Raw genomic sequence first — 15978 nt, 5'->3', positions numbered from 1 at the left:
CCAAAGTAAAGGCTAAAAATGTAAAAGCTTTATCTGGGCCTTTTTAGAGCCAAATGGTGTCCTTCGGGATCTCTGTCCCTGGCGTTTGAGCCATGGATGCAGTGACTCATAACTCTGGAGATTTCATCTGAAAGTGGGAGAAACAACAACGAGGAACCAATACTGTTCTAAAAAATCAGGGAAAATGCTCTCTCCAAAAGGCACAGGGAAATCCGTACATTTGAGGTTTACTTGGAGAAACGTTTCTCTTCCTTAACACGGATTCGGATGGTGCTGGATGGGAAGAGTGTATTTATTGTTGGTGTGGATGTGTGTGCATGCATGTGACCGTGCGTGCCTGTGTGTGTGTGTGTGTGTGTACCTGCGTGTTTGGCCCAATCATACACATTAGCATGGCCCAGCTCCTGGTCCCTGGCCGAGTGGCACCCTTGCACCTGGTCCATGCACACAGCTGAGAATCCCTTTCTCTGCTCCACATCCTTGGTTCGACACTCTCCTGAGAGCCCATCTTTACCCTAGTGCCTTCCATCCAGACGCCTAACCTTCACGGCTTCTCTCTCACACTTGGGCTGTGCTGGTGATTAAAGGAGTTCCAATTTGGACATACTGAGTGCTCTTTGAAGGCAGGTGTTCTTCATACTGTTCTCGCTGTGACGTTTCTTCCTGATGTCGCTCTTCCTGGTCCATGGTCAAAGGTTTCTCTCATCTAAGCTGCATCAGAAATAGCCTTTCAATCAGGATGTCAACTGTTACCTCGAGACTTTTAAGGCAATTTGTATTCTCCCGCACACTCTGGCCTATTTTTCTTCAAAAGGATATTTCTTCATCCATCTCGTGGGCCTGTTTGTGTTGTGGCCATACTCCTTCCCTTTGATATCTTTACTGCGAAATACTGTACATACTTGTGGCTTGAGAAATGGAAATCAGAAAATAACTTCCTGGATTTGGTATAGGTTGTATACAGGGCTTGATCCCAGTAAGAATCCCAGTCCCTGACCCTCAGCTCAGCACAGCATTTGGAAGATGGGAGCATCCACCCCACTCCAACATTTTGGATCGGACTTTCTACTTCAAGTGGAAAGTGGCTGGGGCAAACATCAGCTACTGGGGTAAACACATTTATTCAAAGCTAACCTCTCTCACTCTTCTGGCAAGGATGAGACCTGGCATGACAAACTGAAACCTAAGGCCATTTGTGTGCGACACAATCACTTTCCCATCATCCCATTATTGGCCTGGGACAGAGACATGTGTCAATCAAACAGCAGATAACAAAAACAGTCCTGTAGCTTTCTTCTACTTTGTTTTTTTGCATTAGAATTTATTATATCTTTTTTTTTTTTGGCAGATGATGTCCCTTTCCCAGGGACTATACGTTTGCTGAAGTTTATCTTTTTTTTTTTTTTTTTTTTAAGATTTTGTTTATTTATTTGACAGAGAGAGACACAGCGAGAGAGGGAATCCAAGCAGGGGGAGTGGGAGAGGGAGAAGCAGGCTTCCCGCGGAGCAGGAGCCCAATGTGAGGCTTGATCCCAGGACCCTGGGATCATGACCTGAGCCAAAGGCAGACGCTTAACAGGACTAAGCCACCCAGGCGCCCCTGAAGTTTATCTTAATTTAAAAAGAGAGTTTGCATTTCCTAAGCACAAACCAACAGACAAAGCACTGGGAGGAGGGCAGATCTGTGAGGGGGGCCTGAGGGGATAGAGAGGAGCCCAGGAGCCAGGGTGCCCTCCAAGGTGGACCCCCCTCCCCTGCATGCTGACATGGTGAGTGGTTGCACTGGAGGCAGGTAGGAGCAGAGAATAGAAAGGTGGGGAGAAATAACAGAGAGTTGGAGATAGATACCTGGTGTGGGAGGGGGGAGGAGAATCTTGGAGAGGAAATTTGAAGAAAGGGAGGCAGAAGGTCCAAGAGACAGAGATAGGGGACCAATCTGTCCCAGTTGGCCAGGGATGGCTCCGATTTTGACACTGAAAGTCCAGCAACCCAGGAAACCTCTCTGTCTGGCATATTTCGTCATCCCCTTTTTTCTGTTTCCTTTAGGGAAATCTTCTCCTATAATATGTGGTCTTGGTGGGGCTGTCAGTCATAACGCCCTTCTCTTCCCAACTCCTCAGAGCTGGGCATGTGCCACAGACTGGGCCAATTATAGTACCCTATTCTTCAGATACTGATTGGTTCCGGAGTGGACATGAATCAAAACCCTGGACTTTTCTGCTGGATCTAGTAGGGAAGGCTGTCTCTCTCCCTTTAGAATCTATAAAGTATAAGCTTGGGTCAGCTGGCTACATCTTCTTAGCAGGCAGAGAAATCCTGTCTGCTGCAGGAAAGGAGAGCAGAGTGAAGCAAAACTAAGAGAAGACTAAGAGAAAACTAAGAGAAAAAAGATGAGAGTTTCACTGGAGATTCTTGATCCAGCCATACCTGCAGCACTTCCTGTTTATATCAGCTCGTACACTGCCTGTTCTGCTTGAGTCAGTTTGTGTAGAGTTTCTGTTCCTTGCAACTGAAAGAATCCTCACCAAACAGTCTTTTTATCTATAAAAGTGAATAAAATTCCTTGCAGGGCTCTTGTGAGCATTAAATTAGATTGTAAGTGTGAAAGGGATTTCAAAATTGGTAAAACACCATGTACCCCTCATAAATCGCTGGTAGGAATGTAAAAATGGTGCAGCCACAGTGGAAACAGGTGGTTAGGGGCACCTGGGTGGCTCATTCAGTGAAGTGTCTGCCTTCGCCTCAGGTCATGATCCTAGGGTCCTGGGATTGAGCCCCGCGTTGGGCTCCCTGCTCAGGGGGGATCCTGCTTCTCCCTCTCCCTCTGTCTCTCCCCCTGCTTGTGCATACTCTCTCTCTCTCAAATAAATAAATAAATAAATAAAATCTTTAAAAAAAAGAAACAGGTGGTTAGTTCTTCCAATAATTAAGCATAGAGTTACCGTACTACTCAGAATTCCACTCCTAGTTATACACCCAAGAGAATTGAAAACATATGTTCACACAAAAACTTGTACACAAATGCTCGTAGCAGCCTCATTCATAATAGCCAAAAAGTGGAAACAAGCAAATATCTATCACCTGATGAGTGGATAAATAAAATGCAGTATATCCACGCAACAGAATGTTATTTAGCAATAAAAAGGAGTGAGGTACTGATCCTTGCTACAAGAGGGAGGAACCTCAGATACATTACACTAAATGATAGAAGCCAGACACAAAATACTATGTACTGTATGATTCCATTTACAGGAAATGTCTAGAATAGACAAATCCATCCAGACAAAAAGTAGATCTGTGGTTTCCAAGGACTTGGGTAAGGGAATGGGGAGTAGTTGCTAATGACTACAGAGTTTCTTCGGGGGTGGGTCATGACAATGAAATTAGTGGTAATAGTTGCACAACCTTGCGAATAAACTAAAACTTGCTGAATTGCAGAGCAAATTTTATGGTATGTGAATTGTCTCAAGAAAAATAAATATGCTACATACATGTGAAGGATTAGTATTATTATTATCATTGCTCAACTCAAATCCCATCTTCCATAAAGCCCTTCGTCCATTCTCTGAGCTTCTCCAGACTGAATCTGGATCATGCATTTGTCACCCATATGCTGCTGCCCTTTGTGATTTTGACAATGTTTAATAATCATTAAATAATACATTATTAAAATGAGTGATTAAATAGTAAATAATGATCACATCAATAAATATGAGGTTATGTCTTGTCTTCTCAGCTCCATCCCTCGCTCCTCCAGCGTGGACTCCTCTAGTGTGTTTTGCACGCTGAAAGAGGGAAGGCACACCTCTCCCCCTCCCCACCCTGCCAGATTACGCAAAGGCACACATATTCTATTCAGGACTCCCATGCCCTTGATGAGGACAATGGGAGCTAATGACGGGCAGAATAGCAGAATTGTTCTGCGGCACCCATCGCATGGAGCCCCTTCATCAAATAGTGTTGGGTCTTCACAGGTACTTCGGGCAAGCCCCATTTACGTGGAGTTTGAGAACCAGCAGAGAAAGCCTGAATTTGTGTGCGGCAAGGAAGTGGTTTGCAGCTCACTGAATAACTGTTACCAGTTAGGATGCTCTGGGTTCAAAGCATCCTGACTCAAACCCGCTTAAACAACGAAGGGGACTCATTGGTCATAGGACTGGGAAGTCCGCAGGGGAGCAGGCTGAGGGGATAGCTTGATTCAGGGGCTCAACAAGACCCTCCTGGACTTGGGTGCTCCATTCTGCCATCCAGCATCTGTCTGCCTCACCCCGAGACCAGATTTCCCTTCCCCACCCCACCCCCTGTGAGCTTCTGGGCCTACATGATTCTTTGTCTCAGCCTGGGAGGGGACGTGGGAGTAGGAGAAGGGAGGAGCGAGTTAGTTAGTTCATCATTCCTTCCTTCCTTCATTCTAGGGGCCCTTTTAGAAGAGCAAGAAAGCTTGTTTCCTAGAAAACCTTCCTTTGTCACATTTCCCTTTCTTAAACTATAGACAGAGGATAGCAATACACCGATTCATTTCAGCCTTAAACCACATGCCTCCCCCAACATACACACATACACCTCCCAGAGACAGAATCAGCTTTTCCCCAAAGTCTGGCTGAGTGGGAGAGGTGAGGTTACCAAAATAAAAACCAGGATGGCTAGAGAAGAGAGCAATGTTGGCACAACACCCATTGCTATACTTGCATGCACCTGGGCCTTCTCAAAACCCACCTCCTCCTCCAGGACCCAGCCTGAATGGCAAGCCCTCTGGGAAGCCCTTGCAGTCCCTCCCAGACAAGAAATTCTACCCTCTGTGCAACACCCCCACCCCCTGCATCAACCTGTGCTCATCCACCTATTCATCCATCCATCCACCCACTTTCTATGTTCCTGGGTGCTGAGGGCTGAGTCCTCAGTCGTGAACCAAACAGGGATTTCTACCTTAATGGGGTTTTCAGTCTGGACAAGGAGAGAAAAGTTCAATGATTATACCAACTAATGTATAGTTTCTCTACTAATAAGTACAATGAAGGAGAGAGAGAGAGAGAGAGAATGAGCATGTACCCCGGTGCAGATATGGGTTTGGGAGGTGGTGGGAAGGCTTTTCTGACAAAGTGATGAGGGGTGCCTGCTCTAGCTTTCACCATCTGGTTCATCCCACCCTCTGCCTCAGCTCTGTCCCTTGCTGGGTGGGCCAGCCTCCACACTCACCAGGGTTGGGGTCCAGGTCCTCATTTAAAGTTTGTGCAACAAATGTGCATGGGATTTAATTGTCTGGGGTTAGAACTACTGGGAAGGTGGCTGCGTTCCAAAGAAGAGCTTCACTGTTGTAGAAGTGGGCACCTGATCCTCCTGGTTGCGTTGGGGTGCCTCAGGTAGGAAGGGCAGACAGAGTGCAGTTGGAGCAGGGAGCTGCATTTATTGCAAGGTCAGAAGAAGCACCGGGGCCTTTACATTCCAGGCTCCCCGGGGCGGCCCGGCAGGGGGACGTTTCAGAATTGACGTTTGAGGGACATCCGCTCCCCTGGGCCAAGGGAGATCTGAGGCGTGGCCCGGTGTCCCCGGGTGACCTGAGATATCCCTCGGAGATGTGTGAAGCTCTTCCCTCTGGGAAATGGGAATATAAGCCACTGTTCCTGCAGCGGCGTGGAATTTGGTGGCGGAGTGCGGAGGGAGGCGCCGCCCCAGGTCTCCGAGGCAGAGGTGGGGGGGCGGGCGCGGGGCGGGGGGGGGGCGCGGACGGCGCGGGGGCGCGGCACGCCGCCTGCCCAGGTGGCAGAGGGGCCGAGACTGGCCCGGAGCCCGGCGCGAGCGTGTCCGCGCGCCCCTCCCCGCCGCCCGAGCCCTCCCACTTCCTCTGCAGGAGCGGCGGCTGTCAGGGAGCCGGGCGCGCGGCGCGCAGAGCAGGCTCGGGGCGCCCGCGAGGACGCTGCCGCTCGGGCTCGCTGCCCCGCCGCCCCGCACCCGGGCCCCGCCGCCGCGCCGCGCGCCATGGACCTGCCCAGGGGCCTCCTGGTGGCCTGGGCGCTCAGCTTGTGGCCAGGTACGTGCCCCTTGCCTCCGCGTGCCCGTGGGAGCCCCTCTCAGGGTCGGAGCTTGGCCGCTGCGGGGGGACGGGGGTCCCCCTGGAAGTGGCTGCAGTCTAGCCGCTCCGCCAAGCTCCGCAAAAGAGGGAGGCGCGCCCGGGCGACTTGGAGCCGGGAGTTTGGTGTGTGGCGAAGAGTTGGGGAAGAGTTGGGGAGCAGTTGGGGAAGAGCTGAAGAGGAGCGCGGAGGGCCCGCGGCCCCGCCGGACACGCTGGCCACGGCAGGCGCCCCGCCGGGGACACTCGGGCGTCCCGGGAGCGCGGAGGGCGCGTGGCCCGGGCTGGGGGGGGACGCGACGCGCGGAGCAAGCGCCGCCTCGGGCGCCCTCCTGCCTGCGGAGGGAGCCGCCTCGAGTTCGGGGAGCGGGACACGGAGGCCGCCGCGAGCTGCGCAGAATCCCTCGGGCCGCGGACGGACGAAGCCCCAGGGCGGCGGCCCCTAGGCGGTGGCGAGCTGTAGCCGGCCGGGCCAAGGGCGATGGGCGCAGCTCCGCAGCCAGGGCCTCCCTCTTGCCTGATGCTTGGGGTAGGGACGGGGCAACCCGCGCTTGGAATTATGCAGTTATTCAACAATCTGGGGAAGCAGCCGTCGCCGACACGCGCGCCGCCCGCCTAATGCAATCCAGGTGTCGGGGCGCGCCGGGGACCTCGGTCCGGCGGGGCGCACGACCGGCAGCCAGAGACCAACCCCAGGCGGTCCGCACTGGGGCAACCAGCGAGGGCTTCTGCACTCCTGGCGCCCCGGCCCGACCCGTACCTGTAGCGCTGGGCGGCGGCCATCGGCGCCGTTCTACCGGCAGCGACCGCTTTCGGGGCCTCTCCTTTGCGGGGCCGAGTGCCCCGGCGGGGACCAGAGCCCCGGCCTCGCCTCCCCTTGCGCATGGGTTCCAGGCTGGGGCCTGGGGCCGGTACCGGGGATCAGATGTGGAGACAGCGGGAGAGGAGCCTTCAGGCAGCACAGGTGCAGACCCCCCCAGCCCGGGCTCTCTCACCCCCGTCCGAGGTTACCTCGAAAACAAGTGCACATCCTCCCCTCCCCCCGGACTATAGCAGAGCTTCTGGGAGGGCCTGTAGTTGAAACAGTCTCTGGCTGATGGAGTTCAGTCCAGATCCTAGAGCCGCAAAATAAACATTAACGCTTTAAGTTGTTGGGGGAGGGGGTGTCAGGGAGGACGAAGGAAGAGCTGCCACCCGGCAAGCATTCATCTAGAAACCAGCTGTAGGAGGTGAAGCCCACTCTCGGTCACTTAGACAGGAGGGAAGACAACTCCAGGAACTGTCTTCAGATCACAAGGAGATCCAGCCGTAGGAGAAGGGAATGCGCCCCTGTGTGACTCCAGATAGGCAGACCCATCCCACCGGACCCTGAGATGGAGTGGCTAGAGTCAGTCTGGACCTCAGGAAGCTGAGAGGGAAGTCTTTGAAATCAGAACCTGGCTTCCATTCTGGCTCTGCTGCCCACTAGCTGCACAACCTTGGGTACATTATGCAATCTCTCCACAAGTTTCCTTCTCTGTGGAATGGAGATGGAAATTCAGGCTGAGTTCATAAGGTTCCCCAGACAATTAAGTGAGGCACTGTCAGAAAAGTCCTTAACTCAGGGCTTGGTGCACAGCAGACAGAAGCAATCGTTGTTAGTGTTGTTACTCAAGCAGGAATGGGGGTGGGGGGTGTGTGCGCTAGGGGAGTGGGGTGAAGGACGGGGGACAGGATTTGTGACTCAGAATTCCCTTTATATGGAGAAAACCACTGTTGAGTTATGTCTGGTCAGTTTGGGTTCTTAAAATATGGGATTCATTAAACATATCAATCAATGTTGGAACGACATCTGCTTGCAAGGAACTGGGGGGTGGGGACCAACTATGTGTGCAGTCTAGGCCCTGCCTGGAGCTGGGAATAAGGCAAGGCCAGGGAAAGCTAAGTAGAAGGATTAGGGAGTGAACGGCACAAAGCTAAGGGCTGTGGTTCAAACAAGAAGTTCAGTTTCACTTGGATTAGCAAGGGAGGCTTCCTGAAGGAGGAGGTATCATTTCAACAGGGTCTTGAAGGAGTGTGGAGAGGCTTGTAAGTTAGAGTGTTATTTCCTGGGACTTTTTAAAGAACAAAAAGGTGGATATTTTAAAACCACAAGGGTGACCGTAGTTTGGACTCTGAAAATTGGAAAGGTCGCGGGGTCAATGAATTCATTCCCCTGGCTCTGGAGCAAGACTGATAATCAATCTCCCAACAGTGCATCACATGGATTCAATGTGAGGATTACCAGGAAGCGTGCCTGCCGGTGACGGCACAGTTTGGCTGAGCAGGGGGACAGGGAACCTATCACAGGCCAAGTTGGGAGGCAGTCCGCATTGAAGCCATTATGAGTTCAGAGCCTCTGTCTCGCCAGAGCTTCTGCTACAAGCTGGGCAGGGTGATGGGTGGGCAAAGCTATCAAGAAACCAAGAAAAAAGAAAAAAGAAATAGACAAGGCCAAAGACTTTCAGAGCTGACATCCAGAGAAAGTAGATCCATTGATAAGTTTCTATCATTAACACATCAGTAGTAAGGGTTGATGCGTGAGGATTCTTTTGTTTTTAAAGAATTATTTATTTATTTTAGAGAGAGTGCGTGTGTCGTGTGAAAGTGGTGGGGAGGGGCAGAGGGAGAGGAGGAGGGGAAGCAGACTTCCTGCTGAGCACAGAGCACCACATGGGGCTGGATCTCAGGACCCTGAGATGATGACCTGAGCCAAAACCAAGAATGCGATGCTTCAGCGATGGAGCCACCCAGGTGCCCGGATGACTGATGATTCTTTTTTTTTTTTTTTTTAAGATTTTATTTATTTATTTGACAGAGAGAGACACAGCGAAAGAGGGAACACAAGCAGGGCGAGTGGGAGAGGAAGAAGCAGGCTTCCCACTAGGAAGGGAGCTCAATGCGGGGCTCAATCCCAGGACCCTGAGATCATGACCTGAGCTGAAGGCAGACACTTAATGACTGAGACACCCAGGTGCCCCAAGTGATGATTCTTTTAAAACCTTAGTCTTTACCGAGCACTTGTTATCTGCCAGGCTCCATAAAGGCACACAGGGAGATCAGGCACAGTGTGGGGGTGAAGGCCCTGGGGTCTCCACTGCCTGGACTGGGTGTGGGCTCTGCCAGTTAGGACTCTGTGCTCTTGGCAAACTACTAAGTGGTTCTGTACCTCAGCTTTCTCACCTGCAAAATGGGGATGAAAATAATAGAACTTACAGAGTTATCCAAAGTTTATCCAAATGAGTAAGTGTACATAAACTGCTTGGAAAGTTCCAGCACATATTATGCATTCAAGGAGGTTGTCTCTCTTCTCCATCATCAGCAGAAACATCAGCACTCAAGATACTGACCATTCAGTAAGAGATGTGAGGATGCACGGAGATGTAAACTGTCAAACCCAAGTCCCTAAGAGAAGTGTAAAGGAAGGGCTGGGGTTCTGGAGGCTCACAGGGGGCATACAAGGCCCCAGTAAACCCAAACTTTCCCAGCTCCTCTCCCAAAGACTTGGCCCAAAGTCTTGATCGTCACGGGCGTTCAGGGATGTTTTTTGCCATGGAGGCTGTCATGAAGTAGATGTGATCTTAGTGTGAGTGCCTTGTGGCATTTTGTGGAGCAGAGAAGAGCCACGCCATGCAGCATGGCCCTCATGTGTCCCTGTGAGTGGGAGTCTTATTCAGCAGGAAAACTGTGTCTGGAAAAAGCACAGGACTAGGCAGCCAGAGTGTGCAAAGACTAAAAAGACCCAAGCCCTGCTCTCCAGCTTTGGAAGAGCAGAGAAAGAGATGAAACTTGTCCCACCCTGCTGGGAGCTTGTCAGCCAAGCCTCTCCACTACCATCATCAGCTGAGGAGCTTCTGGACCCTTCCACGTGGAAGCCTTTCCACATAGAGCCCTGAAGGGATAGGAGTGGAGTCTCACCTTCTTTCTATTTATATACCGTAGCCCATCCACCCCACTCTGGACCCCCAGAGATGGGCTGTCTATCTCCTGGCCATTCTCCTTGTCCTCGCCCACCCACACAGGGCTGTGGGCCTTAAGAAACTCAGATGGTGACTCACCTTCTTTATGACCTCTCTGGAGCTCTTTCTCTCCCCTCCTGTAGGGGAAACTTCCTCCAGCAGCAGGGAACTTCCCTTCTATCCTCTCCCCTCATTGCTTAGGACAAAACTTTCTTCTGAGCTGGCTTGGCTCTTTTTTTTTTTTTTTTTTTAATGGTAGGGTTTTTTTTCTCCCTAAATAGAAGTACGATTGATATACAATATTGTATTAGTTCCAGGTTACAATATAGTGATTCAACATTTATATACATTACAAAATGCTCACCATGATAAGTGCAGCTACCATCTGTCATCATGTAAAGTGGTGACAATATTATTGATTATGCTCCCTGCACTGTACTTTTCATCTCCATGACTTATTTATTTTTATAACTGGAAGTTTATACCCTCTTAATCCCTTTTACTTCCTCCGTCCACCCCTCCACCCCCTTCCCTTCTGGCAAACCGGTTTATTCTCTGTGTTTCTGAGTCTGTTTCCATTTTGCTTTGTTTGTTCGTTTGCTTTGTTTTTTTATTTTTTATTTTTTTTAAAGATTTTATTTATTTATTTGACAGAGAGAGACACAGTGAGAGAGGGAGCACAAGCAGGGGAGTGGAAGAGGGAGAAGCAGGCTTCCTGCTGAGCAGAGAGCCCGATGCGGGACTCGATCCCAGGACCTTGGGATCATGACCTGAGCTGAAGGCAGACGCTTAACGACTGAGCCACCCAGGCGCCCCTGCTTTGTTTTTTTAGATTCCACCTGTAAATGAAACCATAGGTATTTGTCTCTGTCTGACTTAAATTTGATTTTAGTGCAACACCCACTGGGTATTATCCATGCTGTTGTGGATGGCAAGATTTCATATTATTTCATTATTTCATTATTATCCATGCTGTTGTGGATGGCAATGGAGTATGTTGAGTCATACCCCATTGTGTACATACACCACATCTTTATCCATTCATCTGTCAACACTTAGGTGGCTTCCATATCTTGGCTATTGTAAATAATGCTGCAGTGAACATGGGAGGGCATATATCTTTTCGAATTAGTATTTTCATTTGTGGTGAGTAAATACCCAAGAGTAGAATTACTGGATCATATGGTAGTTCTACTTTTCATTGTTTGAGGACCCTCCATACTGTTTCCCACAGTAGCTGCACCAGTTTGCATTCTCACCAAAAGGGCACAAGGGTTTTCTTCTCTCCACATCCTCTCCGACACTTGTTATTTCTTGTCTTTTTGATACCAGCCATTCTGACAGGTGTGAGGTGATAGCTCAGTGTGGTTTGGAATTGCATTTCCCCGATGATGAGTGACAGTGAGCATCTTTTCATGTGCCTGTTGGCCATCTGTATGTCCTTTTTGGAAAAGTGTCTATTCAGTATATCTGCCCATTTAAAAATCAGGTTATTTGGGGTTTTCAATATTGAGTTGTATGACTTCATATATGGTTTGGGTATTAACCCCTTATCAGGTATATCATTTGCAAGTATTTTCTCCCATTTAGTAGATTTTGATGGTTTTCATTTTGTTGGTGGTTTCCTTCACTGTGCTAAAGTTGTTAGTTTGATGTAGTCCCAATTGTTTATTTTTGCTTTTGTTGTTCTTGCCTCGGGAGACAGAACCCCCCCCCCCCAAAATATTGCTAAGACCAATGTCCAGGAGTTTACTGCCTGTTTTCCTTTAGGAGTTTTATGGTTTCAGGTCTTACATTTAGGCCTTTAATCCATTTTAAATTTGTTTTTGTATATGATGTAAGAAAATGGTACAGTTCCTCTCTCTCTCCTTCCCTCCCTCCCTTCCTCTCTCTCTCTCCCACCTTCTCTCTCTCTTTTTTCTTTTCTTTCTCTTTCTCTTCTTTCTTTTCCTTCCTTCCATTCCCTCTTTCTTTTTTCTTTTCTTTCTTTCTTTCTTTCTTTCTTTCTTTCTTTCTTTCTTTCTTTCTTTCTTTCTTTCTTTCTTTCTGCTTATTCCATCAAGTGCCCTTCTTAAGCCCATCACCCAGTTACCACATCCCCCCACTCACCTTCCCTCTAGCAACCCTCAGTTTGTTTCCTATAGTTAAGAGTCCCTTATGGTTTGCCTTTGTCTCTGTTTTTATCTGTTTTATTTTTCCTTCCCTTCCCCTATGTCCATCTGTTTTGTTTCTTAAATTCCACATATGAGTGAAATCATATGGTATTTGTCTGACTGATTTTGCTTAAGATAATACCCCCTAGTTCCATCCACATCATTGCAAATGGCAAGATTTCGCTCTTTTTGATGGCTGAATAGTATTCCATTGTGTGTATATACCACATCTTCTTTATCCATTCATCTGTTGGATGACATTTGGGCTTTTTCCATATTTTGGCTATTATAGATAATGCTGCTATAAACTTTGGTGTGAATGTGCCCCTTTGAATCACTATTTTTGTATCCTTTGGATAAATACCTAGCAGTGCAATTGCTGGGTTGTAGGGTAGTTCTATTTTTAACTTTCTGAGGAAACTTCATACTGTTTTCCAGAGTGGCTGCACCAGTTTGCATTCCCACCAACAGTGTGAGAGAGTGAATCTTAAGCAGGCTCCATGCCCAGGGTGGAGCCCGACACAGGGCTCAATCTCATGACCCAGAGGTCATGACCTGAGCCAAAATCAAGAGTCAGATGCTCAACCAAATGAGCCACCCAGGTGCCCCAATCCTCACTCTCTTTCATCAATATCTTACAGTTGTCAGAGTATAATTCTTTCACCTCCTTGGGTATATTTATTAAGTATTTTATTCTATTTGATACAATTGCAAAAGCGATTGTGTTCTTAATTTCTCTTTCTTCTAGCTCATTATTAGTGTATGGAAATGCAACAGATTTCTGTGTATTTTATATCCTGCAACTTTGCTGAATTCATTTATTAGCTCTACTAGTTGGTTTTTTTTGGTGGACTCTTTAGGGTTTTCTATATATATCATGTCATTTGCCAATAGTGATGGTTTTACTTCTTTTTTTTATCAATTGGGATGCCTTTTATTGCTTTTTCTTGTCTGATTACTGTGGCGAAGATTTGGGATATTATGTTGGATAAAGGTGGCAAAGTTGGTCATCCTTATCTGTCTCTGGGTTTGTCATATGTGGCCTTTATTATGTTGAGGTATGTGATGGCATCCTGTGGACTCAGAGAAGGTCAGCTACAAAACAAGCTTTTAACATGCACTAACACATTTCAAAATGGTATTTCTGCTGATCCTCATCACTTCATGCCCCTACCCCCGCCACTACCACCAAACTGCGGGCTACCATCAAGGATGGACAGCCATTTGAAACTATATTCCCCCAAACAATTGAGAGCTTCAAAGATACCCACATCCCCTCGGTATGGAGTGCTTGCTAGAGGGACCTGTGGTCCAGGTGGGGGCCATACCCAACCCCCATCATGTAAATCCTAACTGTACAAATTCTTAGCTGAAAACCCAGAAGGAGAGAAGGAGAGGAGAGTGACTGCCGTTGGTCATCTTGTAAACCCCACATGAATAAGCTCCCAAAACATTCCGTGAAGGGCTTTCATTCTGTGTTCTTATGACCTGAGTCACAACATGAATAAAAGCCCACCTGTAGGAAAAAGTCGGGGGGGGTCACACTGCCTCCCTGTCTCCATCCCTCATTTCTTTTTTCACCTGCATGCATCCTGAGCAGCAGTAATAATCTCCACGTGCGGGGCCTGGGATCCTAACAGCCTGGATCAAATCCTTTCTCCTTGGGGGACCCTGGATAAGCCCCTCTGGGCCTCATTTTTCTTCATTTGTAAAATGGGGAGAACAATGACTTCACATGCTGCTGAGCACTAGACGTTAGATGATCCGTTCGTGGTTCATCTACATCAAGTGCTTAGAACAGTATCTGGCACCCAGTAAGCCCTCAGCTAACAGGACCAGTTCTTACCCTTCCCATCATTTATTATTTGACGGATGCCAGCCGAGGTGTGAAGCACTTTCTTGCATCTCAGTTAGGCCTGCCTACTGCTGCATGAGGTCACTGTCACGGTCACCAGGCTACACGCAAGGAGTTAATGGTTCACCCAAGGTCATGCCGATAGAGTAAGAGGTAGTGTCAGGATTGTCTGGCCCCCAACCTGCTGCTCTGACTTAATCCATTCATGGTATTTCTTTGGGAAATGGGCCTGGAGAGCATTGAAAGATAAGTAAGATGCTCTTGCTGAAGGAGCTGTCCTCTGGGAAAATGAGATCAGCACTCAAATGGCCACCCACACAGGGGCACCAGCTCAGGAGTGACAACTCCTTCTTCAAACTCAGCTAGCCACTGATTTCTCAGTCAAGATGCTGGCTTGGTGCGAAGTGGTGCTCACAAGGGGCCTCTGAAAGTGGGAGCCGCTCTCCCTCCCTTGCCTCACAGCTCAGGGCCAAGAGAGGCTCTACCACCTGCCCCCCAAGTGCCCTATATTCTGGACCACTCCACCTGCCCCCAGACTCTCTCTCCAGTCCATCCTCAGGGTCCAGGCTCAGCAAGTCTCAGCTCCTATTCCCCTGATCAAAACCTGCTCTGAGCCCCAGTCCATTAACAATGAGTTAATTCATGCTAAGGAGCCCTAATGAGTGAGACAACTTCATGTGTCCTACCTGAAGGGATTTGCTTTGGAGCTGGGCTGTGCCTTGAGCTAAAGGAACCAGGGGCTAATGGTGGAATGTCAGGCGTAGAGACCAGCCAGCAGACCATATAGACGAAGGAGGGGACCTGCCTTCACATGGTCCAGCCCCTCAGCCCACTATTCCATTGACCCTCAGACACATCCTACCCCAGCCCTTGTGGATGATGGAGGCCTCATCCTCCAACTTAGAAGAACTCAGTCTGTGGCTTGGGTGATGCGCTAAGCAAACAGAGGTTTTTCCACGTGGCATGTGGAGTGAGTTAGGCAAGTTGCTATAGCAACGTACTCCAGGATTCCAAACAGGATGACACAGAGAAGGGGCTCCTGCCTCTGCAGCTGGGGCTGATGGCTTTCTTCCTCCAGTAGAATCACCCAGCTGGGCTAGGCTACCAGAAATCCTGACCCTGCAGATTTCCTGGGCCTATTTCTTTGCAGATTGAGAAGACTGTGCCTGAGGAAGGTCTTGGGGAAAAAAAAACATGAAATGAGCAAGTGGATGCAGATTCTGAAGAGCATTCCCATATGTTCATTCTCTCAGTGAGGGGGGGGCCAGCTGAAGCTTAGAGGCCCTGCCAAGGGGGTATGTCCATTAGATAGATGGAAAAACTGAGGCTCTTAAAGGTTTTCCCAAGGTCACATGGGGACTCAGGGACAGGTCTTCTGGCCAAAGATGAGGTTAAGAATCTAATCTGCTATACCTAATTTAAGGAGCAAGCAATGCTTCAGCAAATGAATGAAGTTCTAATGGTAGAATTTCTACATTTCTGGTAGGCAAGTGGGATAAGATCATTGAAATCATTCTCTGTAGACCTCTGGGTATGTCCCCAGTCTCCATAGTTCTCCCTCTTAACCTGGCCACCCCCAGACCCTCAGACCACTGCCCCTTCCTCCTGCCAGAAAGGTCACAAAGCAAAGTCCATCTTCTCTTCCTCTACCAGAATTGGTCTTTCCCTGGAGCTAATAGCCTCTCAGATCCAGTAACTGGTGGCAATCATAACATCCCATAAATAATTTGTGGACAGGGCTTGTCTCTGAGTTTATTCACACCATTTTCCACACATACAGGACCAGCTACATAACCTACAGAACCTAGTGCAAAATGAAAATGCAGTGCTCCTTGTTTAAAAAAGTTTTTTTTTTTTAAGATTTTTATTTATTTATTTGACAGAGAGAGAGAGAGCACAAGTAGGCAGAGCGGCAGGCAGAGGGAG

The 15978-nt window shown here is 48.8% G+C and overlaps 1 protein-coding gene across 3 annotated transcripts in view; it reads left to right on the top strand.

The window, feature by feature from the left end:
* The first annotated feature begins 5933 nt into the window (after window positions 1-5933).
* Window positions 5934-15978, top strand: part of ITGA11 (integrin subunit alpha 11) — a 111762-nt gene continuing 101717 nt past the window's right edge. For 2 of the 3 annotated variants that reach the window (XM_034993719.1, XM_034993720.1), the window contains exon 1: window positions 5934-6028. In XM_034993719.1, the coding sequence (XP_034849610.1) occupies window positions 5977-6028 (52 nt within the window). In that variant the 5' untranslated portion in view covers window positions 5934-5976. The remainder of the gene's footprint in view (window positions 6029-15978) is intronic. The other variant, XM_034993718.1, reaches the window with a different exon arrangement.

Source organism: Mirounga leonina, unplaced genomic scaffold, assembly GCF_011800145.1.
Source record: "Mirounga leonina isolate KUSES-001 unplaced genomic scaffold, KU_Mleo_1.0 Mir_91, whole genome shotgun sequence".
NCBI lineage: Eukaryota > Metazoa > Chordata > Mammalia > Carnivora > Phocidae > Mirounga > Mirounga leonina.
The sequence above is the reverse complement of the archived record's forward strand: the minus strand, read 5'-3'. Positions and strand labels throughout refer to the sequence as shown.